At 44.4% G+C, this 14869-nt stretch overlaps 2 protein-coding genes across 7 annotated transcripts in view; both read left to right on the top strand.

Annotated features, from left to right (window-relative positions):
• The window catches only part of LOC138207871 (caskin-2-like), a 30057-nt gene extending 26541 nt beyond the window's left edge, over positions 1–3516 (top strand). For 2 of the 3 annotated variants that reach the window (XM_069165438.1, XM_069165436.1), the window contains 2 exons: positions 237–528; positions 770–3516. In XM_069165438.1, coding sequence (XP_069021539.1) covers positions 237–528; positions 770–866 — 389 coding nt within the window. In that variant the 3' untranslated portion in view covers positions 867–3516. The remainder of the gene's footprint in view (positions 1–236; positions 529–769) is intronic. The other variant, XM_069165437.1, reaches the window with a different exon arrangement.
• An 800-nt stretch (positions 3517–4316) lies between these two features.
• On the top strand, positions 4317–14611 carry mvp (major vault protein). Of its 4 annotated transcripts, none has more exons than XM_069165345.1 (18): positions 4317–4508; positions 5633–5728; positions 5937–6115; positions 6257–6452; positions 6574–6697; positions 6850–6981; positions 7268–7362; positions 7596–7832; positions 8601–8726; positions 9968–10186; positions 10307–10542; positions 10623–10820; positions 11066–11210; positions 11463–11674; positions 11781–11897; positions 12296–12422; positions 12598–12786; positions 13483–14611. In XM_069165345.1, the coding sequence occupies exons 2-18, from the start codon at positions 5726–5728 to the stop codon at positions 13606–13608; spliced, it is 2661 nt and encodes an 886-aa protein (XP_069021446.1). In that variant the 5' UTR covers positions 4317–4508; positions 5633–5725; the 3' UTR covers positions 13609–14611. The 4 variants fall into 4 exon arrangements, with proteins under 4 accessions (XP_069021446.1, XP_069021445.1, XP_069021447.1 ...); XM_069165344.1 differs by lacking the exon at positions 5633–5728 and adding an exon at positions 5595–5632; XM_069165346.1 differs by lacking the exon at positions 5633–5728.
• Positions 14612–14869: the final 258 nt, after the last annotated feature.

Here is a 14869-nt window from a genome sequence, read left to right as displayed (position 1 = left end):
CTGGAACTTTAATTTTTGGACTTGTTGCTTCAACTTGGAACTTGCTGCCACCGAACTTGTACATGGGACACGTTGGGACTTTGCTTGTCTCAGTTTGGGACTTGTTGCTGTTGCTTCTGTTTTTGACTTTGGTACCTTGGTCTAGACGTTGACTTTGTACTTGGGACATGTTTGGACTTTGCCGGTCTCTGTGTTGGACTTAAACTGACTTGCTGTCATATGTCTGTCTTCTCCAGCAGGACTCTCCTCTCCCACTGTGACTGTCAGTGTGGTTCAAAGTTTGGCCTTCACCGCTCCGTCCTCCCCCGCCCATGGGCCCCCGGCTCCGGCCACGGCCCCACAGGCCCCTCAGAGCCCATCTCTGGCAGCGGCGAGGCCTGAGGTGTGTGCGGTGGGTCCGGGCCTTGTCCCGGAGTCGTCCTGCGGGACGGAGGTGGTCCAGCAGAGACTGGATCAGACCAGCACGTCTCTGGCCGCGGCCCTGAAGGCCGTCGAGAGAAAACTGAACCAGGAGGACAACTCGGACAGGTGAGACCACCTCGGTCACGAGACCTGAATCCACTTGTTAGACAACATCTGAACTGTTTCTCATGTTTATTTTTAATTACCCTCCCCAGATGATCCACCCATCCATCCCCCCCTGATAACTCTTGTTATAGTGACCCCTCCTCGACCTACCGTCCAGCGCCCCCTTCAGTCCGCTTGTATTCGCATCATATTTATTGTATTTTTGTGTGTAATGTGCGTTTGTTGTGTGGCACTTTTCCAGCGGAGCGAACACGGTGAAGTCTGCGGGGACCATCCTGGACGACATCGGCAACATGTTCGACGACCTGGCCGACCAGCTGGACGCCATGTTGGACTGAAGACGTTTCATCAACCCCCCCTGCAGTCGGAGGAGCGACAGTCAAACGATCGTCTTGTTTCTCAGCCTGAACACCAGCACTTAACCTCCAAAAATAAAACTCCAACCGGCTCCTTGTCACGCTGTAACAGACGGCTGGTTTCGGTTTCGGAGTCGGTGCACCACAGACCTTTCCGTGTCGTCGTGTCTTATCGAACGTGAACCGAGCTGAGACACAAACGTTGGAGCAGCCCGGCATGAGGAGGCACTCCTGAGTGGTTTATTATATTCCTGTCAAACACTAATATTGTAACATGAAGTTTTATGTTTTTGGACATTGCCGTCACCTGCTGACCAGCTTCAGTTCCAGCAGCTTCAAAACAGTCTTCAAGACCAGCGACGACCACAGAACTTCATGTTGGTTTTAAAGCAGTTATAATCAATATTAGTAGATTAACGAAGCATCACATGACTGCCTGTGTTTTAACTCGCACTCCACCGCCACCTCGGACCAAAACAAACACTCGCTAATGTTAGCTCCTTTGGCTACATCGTGCTAACAGGGCAGGTTTCACGATTACAAGGATTAAACTTACCAAAATAGTGCGTGACACACAGCAGAAACAGCTGTAAAATCATCAGAAAGGTCCTCATATCTTATGAACGTAGAAATAAAACCTTCCGCCTCTTTTAGCTCCTAGATTTGGTTCGCAGAACATTTCCTGTCGGACTCTGGCTCCTGTTTTCAGACTAAATGCTTTAAATTCCTAACGTTTATCATTTAGCTGCTAAAGAGACAAACATTTCCCTCTGGAGGTGGTGGAGACCAAAAATAGAGCTGAAAGAGAGTAATGATCGGACTAAGGTTCATCACATGGACACAAACATCATGTCAGTGTTGTTTTTACAGCTTCTGCTTGTTTCTGCTGCCCCCTTGTGGCCACGAAAGTCACTAAAAAAAGGTGTTTGTGGTAAGAGGCCCACAGAGTGAACCACACAACATAATTTGCGTCATTACTGAACTCTGTTTTCTTGCTGCTGGAACAAAACCTGGAAAAAAAAAAACCTGGTCTGACCATTTCAGATTTTATCTTTGTAATATTTAAAGAATCTATTTTATACGCAGCGATGTTTAACCAGCCGGTCGTCCACTCGGCTCGGCGTGTTTCTGTCGTTAAAAACTGTCCTTTTCTACACGTATGTGTGTTTATGAAGCTACGACGAAACCTGTAAAACGTGCTCGACCGTGTTGTTCATAGAAAGGGAAGAGAAGCATGTTCAGCTCGTGGAAGTCGGCATGTGACATATCAGCTATATACATACTATTTTTTGATATTCATTTTAGCCAAATTAGTATTTAAGTTAGAGTTATCTAAATATGTATATTGTACACTAGAGGTATATACAGGAGCACACATCCAACCAAAGGTCTGTACAGATGTTCCTCGGATATTTTCCCAAACTTTTCCTCTGAAGAATCCGGAGTGGTTCTCCTCGTTACTGTAAGATGTTTATGAAATGCTATTTTTGTGTCCAGCCTGCAGGGTATGGATGATGCCTCCATATTTAGCATGCATCAGCTCCCTCTGAACGTGTTTAAAAGATGTTCGCCCTCGGTGTGTCTGCCGTCGTCCTGTGGTCATGTGACCTCTGTGTGAATGACATGTTTCTCAGGAAACTCCCTCCTGAACTCCTCCACGTTCTCCCGCTCTCTGAATGGAAGATTTAAAACGCCAAAAACTAAACGCAAGCTGTAAAGTTTCAATCTTTTTGGTTTTCATGAAATCAAGCACAAGCTTTCATACTGTTTATGCTCAGGGTGGCTTTTATTGTGAAGCAGTCACAGGAAGTCATGACCAGCTGCTCGTCTGCTGGTGTTTCTGGATTATAGTCAGCAAATCAACTCGGACTTCAGCCTCTTTTAGCTCCTAGTTTTGGTTCACAGAACATTTCCTGTCTGATGCCAATTCATGTTTTCAGACAAAATAGCTTCAGTTTAGCATTTAGCTGCTAAAGAGAGATTTATCTCTGGTGGCGGAGACCAAAAATAGAGCTAAAAGAGAGGACGCATCGTTTATAATAAAATGTAAACGCAGCTCATAAAACTTCCAGGCTCAAACCTTCTTTCTTTCTTTTTTAAGTCACCTGATTTCATAGGTGTCACAGAAATAAAGCCGGACATCATCAGCAGAGCAAAAATCAGCCGAAGTGCTGAATCGTGTTCAGGAAGTAAAAGAGGACCGAGGATAGTTCCCTGTGGAACTCCACGGCTCAGCAACAGACAGATAAATATAAAGAACAAGTGATAAATAACTTTATTTAACTTTTTATTATGCAGGCATTTTAAATCTTTCATACAACTTTACATATTTTCTATGACTTTTCATACCAGAACATTTTTTTAAATTTAAATAAAATTTGTCATCCAGTCATGTTGGGAAAAACCTCAAACAGAATCACAAAAACTCATACAAAAACAAAAAAAAATTATAAACAAAATCTCAGCGGAAACAAACTCCAGAGACAGTAAACATGTAAATCAGTGGAGCTGGATGATGTCTGTGTGTGTGAGCTGTTATTTACATTTAAATATTTCCTCCTGTTTCAGTCGTTCTGTCCTCTCGGCTGTTTGTTTGTTTGTTTAACCATTAAATATATATGGTGTTACTCTTTATTGTGTGTTTGTTTTTTTTCAGTGGATTTTTAATGACAGAATCAGAAGATTTGTTTCCTCCCATTTGAACACTTCACAGAGGAGGAACATAAAACCGGCGGCCGTGTTGCTTTAGCATCCAGTTTTCCCTACAGGCCCGTACATGCTGCACACAGCCAAACAAAATAGTCCTAATTTTTTATACCTTGTTGTTTCTATTTGGATCCAAAAGTCATCTACATTAAATAAATAAATATAATCACACCTTTACATCTTTTATTTTTATTTTAAATAAAATATGTCTGCAATTTTTCTGAAAAACAATAACATCAATAAATGAGAACCTTGAAGTCAGTGTTGTGGACGATTTTGACTACGAGACTAAAAACTAAATTATAAAATAAAAATGTTTTTAAGAAATGCTCAAAAAGACAATTATGGGATTAAAAGTCAAAAATATGATAAAAAAAAAAAAAAAAGTCCAAATGTTGACAGTTTGTCAAAGTTATGAGTTTAAGTCAAAATTTTAAATTACACAAAAAAGTGACTTAAATTAAATGCAGAAGTTTAGTTACTAATTTTAAGTTATTGATACTAAACTGTGACTTTAAAAAGATAAAACTGATTTAAAAAAACAGAATTATGAAAATCTTGACTTCACTTTTAATGTTTTGTTTTTTAAATTTAATTGTTATCTTTTATCTTCACAGCGAAGCAGCTAACACAGAGCTTCACTGTTTGTTTGTTTGTTTGTTTGTGTGTGCGTGTGTGTGTGTGTGGGCGTGTGCGTGTGCGCGCGCACCTGACGCAGCTCTGCTGCAGTAAAGATCGGTAAACCCCGTGACTGTCCGTCCCTTTTTCCAGGATCCCAGCCCAGCAGCTGCCCCGCCCCGCAGAGAATCTTCTGTAAAGTCCCTCCGTCAAGAGACTTTGGATCCGTCACACCGGACACCGAGCTGCCTTCCTGGACACCGAGCTGCCTTCCTGCCCGCCGAGCCGCACAGCAGCGAGGTAAGAGCCCGGAGCTTCTTCCTCGCGAAAACCTCAGACTTTTAACACTTCTGCACTTCTCAGTAAATATTTCCGCTCGGCAGAACAAAACTTCAGGTGATTAGTGATTTAAACGTGAGCTGAACTTTAATTCGGCTTCAATTTGGTACTCTAAATCACTCTTTATATGACAAAATCTCAACTTTAACATGTGTCGGTGGTTTGGTTCGGTTCGCAGTTTTCCTCCGACAGTTGTCATCGAGCCAAACTGAGGCCTTTACTTGTTATTGGCAATACGCCGTACTCCGCGCAGTCTCCTTCAAATCCCAAACATTCTTCAATTGAATTCACTCATGGTGCATGCTGTCTGTAACAGGGGCGGCGACGTTAAATTTAGAGGTTTTCTGATGGGACTTTGGTACTGCGTTGTCTCCAAACAGATTAGGTTGAGCAGGACTTCCGGGTTTGTGTCGCCAGTGAGTTTGGGTCAATCATTGACAGCTGGAACAACAGCAGCTGCAGAGAGGGAGGTGGGAGGTCTGCAGTGGAAAGGAGGAGAGTTGATTCAATTGTAGAGCACGGAGGAGGAGGAGGAGGAGGAGAGGGGAAGCCAGACTCTACCATTCTTCCTGCATGTGTCATTCTCTCCACCTCGTGTTTACAGCAGTCAAATCACCAACAGGGAAATTTAAGATGCTTTAATAATCAAATCAGAGCTGGAAGAAGTGCAGGGATCCCCTTTCAAAGCAAGAGGCACTTTACTCCTTTACATGTAAAATGTTGTGCTGCAAATATTATCTCTAACAAATTAAGGTGCATTTAATGTGTGAATGAGTCATTTATTGTGAAAAGCTGCAAACGTTTGTTTTAAAAAGGACTTAAATTATTAATTCAATGACCTCACAGCCAAACTGTTGTTTCATCGCTTCAGATATATACATCTCTATATATATATAGAGATATATATATAGAGATATATATATCTATCTATATATAGATAGATATATATATCTATATATAGATAGATATATATATATATATATTTTTTTTTTACTCTCTTTTACATCTTTTCTTTGATTAATTGATTCAATTCAATTCAACTTTCAGGACTCGTCACGTCCTGAACTTTGTCCTCCATGTTTCAGGTGTGTCTCTCTGTGAGCTTCAGGAAATGACCCGTTGCTCGGGCCCCGTTCAGTAAACCATACTTTAAACCATACTCCTTATTACATTGATTGATGGTAAATAAAAAATATTTTTTTGGTGGAGAAAAAGGTTTTAAATTGTTATTTTGTGTCGTATTTTGAAAAGTCACAACAGGCGACAAAATATTATTATAAATGTTATTTACAAATAAAAATGTTTACTGGAACAATTATTGATAAATTTGTGTTTCGATGAGTTTAAATCGAATAAAATCCCAGTTTTTTGGGGGTTTTTTGTCTGCAGGATTTGAGTGCCATCATGTCGAAGAAGGGAGGAAACCGTGGGCCGGAGTTTGAGGGTCTGGTGGAGGCGTCGATCATCCGGATCCCGCCACATCACTACATCCACGTCCTGGACCAGAATACCAACATCGCCCGGGTGGAGATCGGACCGCTCACCTACATCCGCCAGGACAACGAAAGGTGGGAGTAAAAAAAAAAAAAAAAAAAAAATTTTTTTTACTTGACTTCTAGATTTTACAAAAAAAATGGAATAAAACTTTAAACATTATGGATCGCACTGATCACAGAACCACTTCAAGCTGATAATTGTTTTTCCCCCAGAGTGCTCTTCCCTCCGGTGCGGATGATCATGGTGCCGCCGCGTCACTACTGCGTCGTTGCCAACCCCGTCGCCCGTGACGACAACGGCCAGGTCCTCTTCGACCAATCGGGTCAGGCCAAGCTGCGACACGCGGACCTGGAGATCCGCCAGACCCGGGACCCGTTCCCCCTGTACCCCGGAGAGGAGGTCCAGCAGGTCTGAAGCTCCGCCGAGCAGATTTACATCCATGTAGAAACACTCAGACGTTAGTTAGCAGTTACATGACATCATCACCTTTTTCCGTGGTGACACTTGGTGTTATCCCCCCCCCCCGCAGGTCGTGACCCCGCTGCAGATCGTGTACCCGGACACGGCGCTGCGTCTGCAGGCGCTGCTCGACTTCAAGGAGGACGGAGGAGAGACGAGAGTCGCCGGAGACGAGTGGCTGTTCGAAGGACCAGGTACGACTCACCTGCATCACATCGATCACATCCGGATATCTGAACACTTTTGATTGGATGGAGACATCGGATCGTTCTGATGCCTGAACCGACTTATTTCATTGCCGTCATTCATAATCTGCAGATATCAAATGTAAAGATTCATGTTTCAGGGACGTACATCCCCCGGAAGGAGGTGGTGGTGCTGGAGACCATCAAGGCCACCGTGATCCAGGAGAACCAGGCCATCAGACTGAGGGCCCGCAAGGAGGGCGAGGACCGGGGGGGTGTCCGCAGAGTCACAGGTAACACACACACACACACACAGACACACACACACACACACACACAGAGACAGAAAAATAACCAGAAAAGGCTTCATTAAACTCGAGTTAATTTATTCTTGAACGAATCCCGGACGAGCCCCCAATAATGTTACAAACTTTTGTTTGGAAGAAACCCAAAGTCAAACATTTACATGACAGCAAACAATACATTCTTCATGTTTGCATTAATGTATTAAATTTGCATCTCAATCCCAGAATTCAATTCAGTTTCCTGTCATATTTGTTTGTCTTACCTGCTGCTCAGGTGAGGAATGGCTGGTCAGTAAGGTGGGCGCCTACCTGCCCGGTGCTCATGAAGAGGTCCTGGATATCGTCAACGCTTTCATCCTGACTGACAAGGTGACTCCACCCCTCACATCCTTCACCATCTGTCTGTAAATAAAGATGGCCGACGGGTCTCCACTTCCTTCCACTGAACAAATGTGAAGCTAAAATCTGTCAGACCTGCTGGTGGCCATCTTGTTCTGGTGACGTCATTTCCAATCAGAGTGTGGCGTAGTGACCAGGGGGCGGAGACACGGTATCTGGGTCCCGCCTTAAATGCTGTTTTGTTGTTTTCTTCCCCGCTGCAGAAAGCGCTGCACGTTCGCGCCCTGCGGTCGTTCAAAGACGCCGGCAAGCGGGACCGGCGGACGGGGGAGGAGTGGCTGGTGACCATGGCTGACCGGGAGGCGCACATCCCGGCTGTGGCCGAGGAGGTGGTGGGGGTGGTGGACGTGACCACGCTGAGCAGCAGGCAGTACTGCGTGATCCTGGACCCGGTCGGAACCGACGGGAAACCTCAGCTGGGCCAGAAGAGGGTGGTGAAGGTGAGGAAGAGGAGGAGTCCTGAATGTTGGAGCTCCGCGGCTTATATTTCTTTCTGTAACTGTTTTTTTTTTTTTTTTTTTTTTTTATCAACGTAGAAAAACGTAGATTTTAAAGTAACTATATGTTGAGATACGGAGTAAACTGCTGCAGATTTATCCTCTGAACACCATAAAATAAAACCACAAATTAATATCAACCAGTTTAGTGATGATAATAAAAATAGAGAATTGAGAAATTTTTATATTTTCGTGTTAACAAAAATCCGCTTAATGATTCCTTGTTTTCACCACATCTCCTCCAGCACTTCGATGTCACGAATAAATCATGTTTATTTTGTGAAGGAAGTCAAAATTGTTCAGGTTTATTTTCTAGAAACTGGATACAGTTGTATGTTTGTATTTTATTGGATGATTGAAAAATTTCTAAACAGCCGAGTTTAAAGAAAAATATTTGTTCTTATTTACAAAATGGAGCAGCTTCTTTATGTTTTAATAGTTAGGATTTCAAAATAAACTTCCAAACTACAATATATATAGTTTCTGATTTTGTTTTGCTAAAATTAACCTAGACAGACTTAAAGCAAATTTTGTTTTCTTCTGAGTTTGAGTTTTTTAGGGAACCAAGTTTTGATCGTATCAAAAAACGTTTGCTTAAATTTTTTTCAGAGTTTTCTCAAAACACTTTGAGGAGTTTTTTTTCCTCCAATGTTTTTCCAGTTTTGAACCGAACACCTCTGACCTGTGTTGTCTGTCTTCTGTCTCTGTCAGGGCGAGCGCTCGTTTTTCCTGCAGCCGGGGGAGCACCTCGAACGCGGCATCCAGGACGTGTACGTGCTGTCGGAGGAGGAGGGGCTTGTGCTGCGAGCCGTGGAGGCCTTCAACGACATCGAGGAGGTGAGACCCCCAAAAAAAACACAAAATTACTCCGAAACGTTTTGAGTCTTTCATCAGAGGGGCCAGAAATGAATCTGGACGGAGGTCCGGGGCCAGAAACAAATGTTTACAATATATTAAATTACATTTCATTTAAAATGTCAACTCGGCTTCTCCTCCATCCGGTAAAAGGACCTCGGTCGTCCGTTTCTGCTCCTGCCTCCCTGTGATTGGCTCACTGTGTTTATTAGTCGCCACTCCCTCTCCGTTTACCCCTGCCCTTCTGCACTTTGTCTTGCTGCACCTGTTCAACTTGTAAAGTTGGCCAGCCGGTCGGAGAAAAGGGATTAGAAAAACAAATTGAGGTGCGTTGGGATGAAAGCCCTCCTGTGATAGCAGCCCGGTATGTAGTGAGCAGTCACAGGCGTGTCTCGGGCTGAAACGCGAGAGCCGTGCCCGCCGTTGCTGATTGGTCGGTCGACCGTGTCGCTTCGCTGCAGCTCATCTCTGGTATTTCTGGGAGGGTCGGTGGATTTTTGGGCTGAATCTGGGCTGGGCAGGAGAAAATTTCAGAACAAAAGTCAGAACAGTGATGATGTCATCAGTGGGCATGACCTTTTCAAAAAAGGAAACAAATTGAAGGTCTATAAATAAAAACATGTCGCGGTACGTTCGTCTTGCATGCAGTCCACCGGCTCATAGCAGGAAATATTGGAAATAAAGGTGTTAAAAAGGTACAAAGCGCCATGTTGTTGGTTTTCCTCCGACCTGGTTTCGGTGTTTGTTGGTTGCTATGGCGACAGCCGTCCTAAATCGACACATGCTCATCTGTTTTATGTGAAATCCACCAGAGATTAATCTGACAGGTTGACCTGAACCTCCAAATGTTACCCCGAGTAAATGTACGTGGTTATGTACTAACACGTCTGAATGACGTCTGGAGACGCCCCATCCTCCCTTCCTAACCTGGCTAACTCATATTACCCCCACTCTCCTCCTCCTCCTCTTCTTTCTCTTTCCCTTCCTTCCGTGCATTAAAACCCATCCATCCTTCCTCATCACACCACCCGCCCTTTTATTTCTCCTCCTTTCATGTCCTTGGTTGTTTCACTCAGTTCCTCCCGCTGATCCCCCCTCCTCCGTCTCCTCCTCCGTCTCCTCCTCCTCCTCCTCCATCTCCTCCTCTTCCTCCGCTCCAATGCATTGCCACGTTAACCCTTCTCTCCGTCCTCCACCTCTCTCTCCCCCGTTCTCTCTGCCAGCACGAGGACGAGGAGGACGAGGAGGACGAGGAGCTGATACAGGAGAGGGCCAAGCGCTCTCGGAGGAGCGGCATCGTCCGTCGCCCCGGAGACCGCTGGATGCTGCGGGGCCCCGTCGAGTACGTCCCCCCCGCGGCCGTGGAGGTGGTGCTGAGACGACAGGCCATCCCGCTCGATGAGAACGAGGGTATCTACGTCAGAGACATCAAAACCGGAAAGGTACGAGCTAAAGTCGTAGAGTCTCGCTGCTAAAGTCCTCGTCTTATTTTTCAAGTTTTTGTATTTTGTTTATCGTGTATGTGTTTTGGGACCATGTCGTGCGTGTCGTCCGGCCTTCAGGTGCGAGCGGTGATCGGTCACACCTACATGCTGACTCAGGACGAGGAGTTGTGGCAGAAGGAGCTCCCTCCGAAAGTCGAGGCCCTACTGGCGTCTCGGCTCGACCCGCAGGCCGACCGCTCGGACCGCAACCAGTCCACACAGGCAGAACCGAGGGACAAGACCATGGTGGTCTCCTACAGGGTTCCCCACAACGCTGCCATCCAGGTCTACGACTACAGAGAGAAGAAAGCCAGGTGGGACTTCCTGTCCGGGTTGGTGCGGAGGTCGTGGAGGTCGGACGAAGCGGCTGAACCGGTGGTGCTCTTGTCTGCAGGGTGGTGTTCGGACCGGAGATGGTGATGCTGGGACCCGACGAGCAGTTCACCATGCTGTCGCTGTCTGGAGACAAACCGAAGAGGGCCAACGTCATCAAGGCCATCTGCCTCCTGCTGGGGCCCGACTTCTTCACCGACATCATCACCATCGAGACGGCCGATCACGCCCGCCTGCAGCTGCAGCTGTCCTACAACTGGTAACAACCCCCCCCCCCCCCCCCAGCATCGCCCGATGCGTGAACACATTTTTAGGGAAAAAAAAAGTCTGTTTCTAGGCATGTATTCAGGGTAAAACCTTTTTTTTTTTTTGCACTCAGCTGCTATAAAAACAGAAAGGGGAGTTGGAGGATACATTTATTAATAACCAAGCAACAGCAGCACTTTTAAACTTTTGAATTTCAGATATTAGTAGCTGATACGTTGCTGATGTTTCACTCTTCAGGCACTTCGCTGTGAAGGCTCCGGTCAACGCCGCCGATGCTGCGGCTCTGTTTTCTGTTCCTGACTTCGTGGGAGACGCCTGTAAAGCCATCGCCTCGCGGGTCAGAGGAGCCGTCGCCTCCGTCCAGTTTGACGATTTCCACAAGGTTGGAATGTTTGTCTGCTCAAGTTTCAGGTGAAATCACAAGTGTTAACGCATCAGTGGTCGCAAAACGTGCGGAGCTCGGGTGCTGAAGATGTCAGCGTGGACTCCGGAAATTTATTTTGTCAAATTGAACAGCTGGGAAATTTTAGCTCGGCGTAATATTTATTTGATAACATTCTGCTTCAAGCTGTGTCACCAGTAGAAACTAAAACTTTTGAACGCTCGTATTTCTACGTTTTCTGTCTGTCTGTAGAACTCGAATCGGATCATTTGCTCGGCGGTGTTCGGCTTCGATGAAAAGATGGCGACGCGTACGAGCCTCGTCTTCAGCCAGAACAAACTGGTGATCAGCAGCGTGGACATCCAGTCCGTGGAGCCCGTCGACCAGAGGACACGAGACGCCCTGCAGAAGAGCGTCCAGCTGGCCATCGAGATCACCACCAACTCCCAGGAGGCGGCCGCACGGTGGGGAACACACACACACACACACACACACACACACACACATATATATATATATATATATATTCTGAATGAAACATCATTCAGCTAACAACGGTTTGGCGTGCAGACACGAAGCGGAGCGTCTGGAGCAGGAGGCTCGGGGGAAGCTGGAGAGGCAGCGGATCACCGACCAGTCCGAGGCCGAGAAAGCCAGGAAGGAGCTGCTGGAACTGGAGGCGCTCAGGTGAACGCAGGACTACGACAGCAAAAGAGACCAAAAAAAACTACGACAGGAAAAGAGACAAAAAAATTACGAAAGCAAGAAACTACGATATCAAATCAGACAAATATTTACAGCGAAAGAGACGCAAAAAATATGACATAAAATAATGCACAAAATTATGACAGCAAAAGAGACACAAAAAACAAGTTTCCCGATGTAGTTAAAACTAGTGAATATCTGAGTGTTGAACACGTTCTAGTTAGTTGAGGAATATTTAGGAATTTTATCAAATCATTAATAAATATTTCATGGATGTGTTGGAAACATTTATTAACGGTTTATTTATTCTTTTATTTTTTTAACACCCAGTTTATAACTGTCATATAAGTTGTTAAAGGAACAGCGGCACTCTGTTTCAGCGCCGCGGTGGAGAGTACCGGAGCTGCCAAGGCTGAAGCTCAGTCTCGGGCCGAGGCGGCTCGAATCCAGGGAGAGGCGGCGGTCAACGAGGCCAAACTGAAGGCCGAGGCTCAGAGGATCGAGGCGGTACGTTCACGCTTCCTGTTCCTGTCTCTCCTTTCAACATAAAAGTCCACTGGTTCGGTGAAACGGAAGCGATTTATTTGATCTTTATTTCGGGTTCAATTCGTTTCATCCAACATTTTAAACTGATTTAACCCGGAGTGTTAAAAGTGTTCAACGTGATGGTGTGCGCGTGCAGGAGGCGGAGCTGCAGCGGCTGGCGAAGGCTCGCGAGCAGGAGCTGAGCTACAAGAAGGAGATGGACCATCTGGAGGTGGAGAAGCAGGAGCGTCTGTCTCAGATCGAGTCGACGCGCTTCAGCCAGCTGGTGGAGAGTCTGGGCAGCGACACGCTGGCGGAGATGGCCCGGGCCGGACCGGCGCTGCAGGTACTGAAGCCGCAGGGGAGACGCGGAGATCAGAGCAGCGCGTTAGACTTTAGTCCGAGGAGGAAGGTCGGAGGTTAAAGTAGTTCTTTCTGTAAAGTTAAAATACTTCAAATTTGAACCGATTTAAAAAAATTTGCTAATCACTCATTTTCACTCGACAAAGTAGCGGCTCGACTTCATCAGCCAACGATAAATCTCAAAGTTCAAAAGAAAAATACAAATATTTATAATTGATAAAAAAAAAAACATTTTTCAGAATAAATCAATGTCTGTAGTTTTTTTGTCTTTTATAACAGTAAACATGATGATTTGTGGGTTTTTGGACAAAACGACACATTTGAAGATTTTATCTGAATTTTATTTTTTTTACTTCGATGAAAAAAAGAACAAAATAGATTCACAAAATAAATGATAGTGAATTTAACAACAATAATACCGAAATAATTCAGCAGATTAAATGTTAATTTAATACCAGGACATCAGTTTAGCTTTCATAATGAGTCTATAAATATTTAATAAATGTTTAAAATGCAGTTATAAAGACATTTTTAAATGTAATAATCTGCCCACTGCATTCACCACACTAACACGTGTATTTATATAAAGAAGCTGCTGACTACATGCGACACGTTAAAACACCTTTTGAACACCTTGGTTGTGGGCGGAGCCTCATGTGGTCTGCCTCCCGTCCTCCAGGTGAAGATGCTTCAGGCTCTGGGGTTGAAGTCGACCCTCATCACAGACGGATCATCACCCATCAACCTCTTCACCACCGCCAACGGCCTGCTGGGGGCGCTGCCAGGCCAGGGGGTGGGGCAGTGAGGAGGAGGAGGATGAAGAATTGGCACTTTACATTTGCACTGCATAACACCTGTGGAGGTTCAGCCCTGGGATTCACGTGGTTTTTCAAAATAAAATAAACGTCCTGCAAGAATTTTCTGTTCATTCAATGGTTTCAGTCTGAGGTCAGAGGTCATATTTGATCTGTCATTTATTCATTTCTTTTAAAAATTAAAAATAAAAAGTTCCTTTTTGTTTGGATACATGAATTGAAATAAATATTAGAATTTTTTTTTTTTTTTTTTTTTAAATGGTCCAGTTGTGAAAAAACACAGATTTGTTTTCATCTAAAGTGACAACAGAAGTCCTGTTTATTTTTTTATTGCTCTTTAGCAACAACAATCAGACGTTTGAATGATTTCTGGGAAGAATTCATGTTAAACCAATTTTTATCAGTGTATCGCCATGTGTGTTCATCATGTATGATCATGTATGTTTTTCATCATGCGTGCTCTTCATCATGTGTGAGGTCAGACGTGATGCAGATCTTTCTGGTCTCATGGCGTCAATGTGTCCGACTGCAGGTGAACATGAATGTTTATGAATATCTGTCATGTGACTGTTTATGAATATGACATCAGGTCTTTTCGGAAATCAATCAAATCTCTGATGGAGATTTTTTTTTTGTCTGCTTGAAAAAAAAAAGATTTTTGTTTTGTTTGTTCGTTGGTTTGTTTCCAGATGAAATGAAACCTTCGAATGAACACGTGAGGATTGTTGTCATGACGATGGAACCCTGTAGTTTTGAAATGTTTCCTCCTGCAGATGTTTCGTGTCTCCGAGCGACGTCTCTGTTTGATCAGATCTTTCAGCATTCAAACATTTGTGTTCCTGCTTTGCACTCGCTGACTTCAGAAATGTCCCGTGTCCCGTCGATATCGAACACGTCTGTGGTTGTGAAACTCAAACAGCTTCACCGCTGCCTTCTGTCTTCTCTTAAGTACTGCTGCTGTCTGAGCTTTTAATAAAATCTGACCGAATCGTGCTTTACCTGGTGTTTTTTATGGAGAAAAATAAATAAATATATATATTCATATATATACTTATTCATATATAGTATGACATTTTTTTTTATCCATAAAATCACAAAGTCACACTATAGCATGACATTTTTTTTCGGCCAAAAAAATTAAAAATACTTAGAGTACAGTATGTCGTCTAAAATATGAAAAGGACATACCATAGTATGTCGTTCAGAACGTCATACTTCATCACTATCACTTTTTTTTCGTCCCAAAACTCA

The sequence above is a fragment of the Embiotoca jacksoni genome, unplaced genomic scaffold, assembly GCF_022577435.1.
Source record: "Embiotoca jacksoni isolate LCO1_2020_lvr unplaced genomic scaffold, fEmbJac1.0.p SCAF_34, whole genome shotgun sequence".
Classification (NCBI taxonomy): Eukaryota; Metazoa; Chordata; class Actinopteri; family Embiotocidae; genus Embiotoca; species Embiotoca jacksoni.
Note: the sequence above shows the minus strand (reverse complement) of the source record. Positions and strands in the feature narration are given on the sequence as shown.

Coding starts and splice junctions, on each gene's coding strand:
- mvp (XM_069165344.1), top strand. Junction 6,453..6,573: donor CCGGAGAGGAGGTCCAGCAG/GTCTGAAGCTCC, acceptor CCCCCCCCGCAG/GTCGTGACCCCGCTGCAGAT. Junction 11,675..11,780: donor TCCCAGGAGGCGGCCGCACG/GTGGGGAACACA, acceptor TTTGGCGTGCAG/ACACGAAGCGGAGCGTCTGG.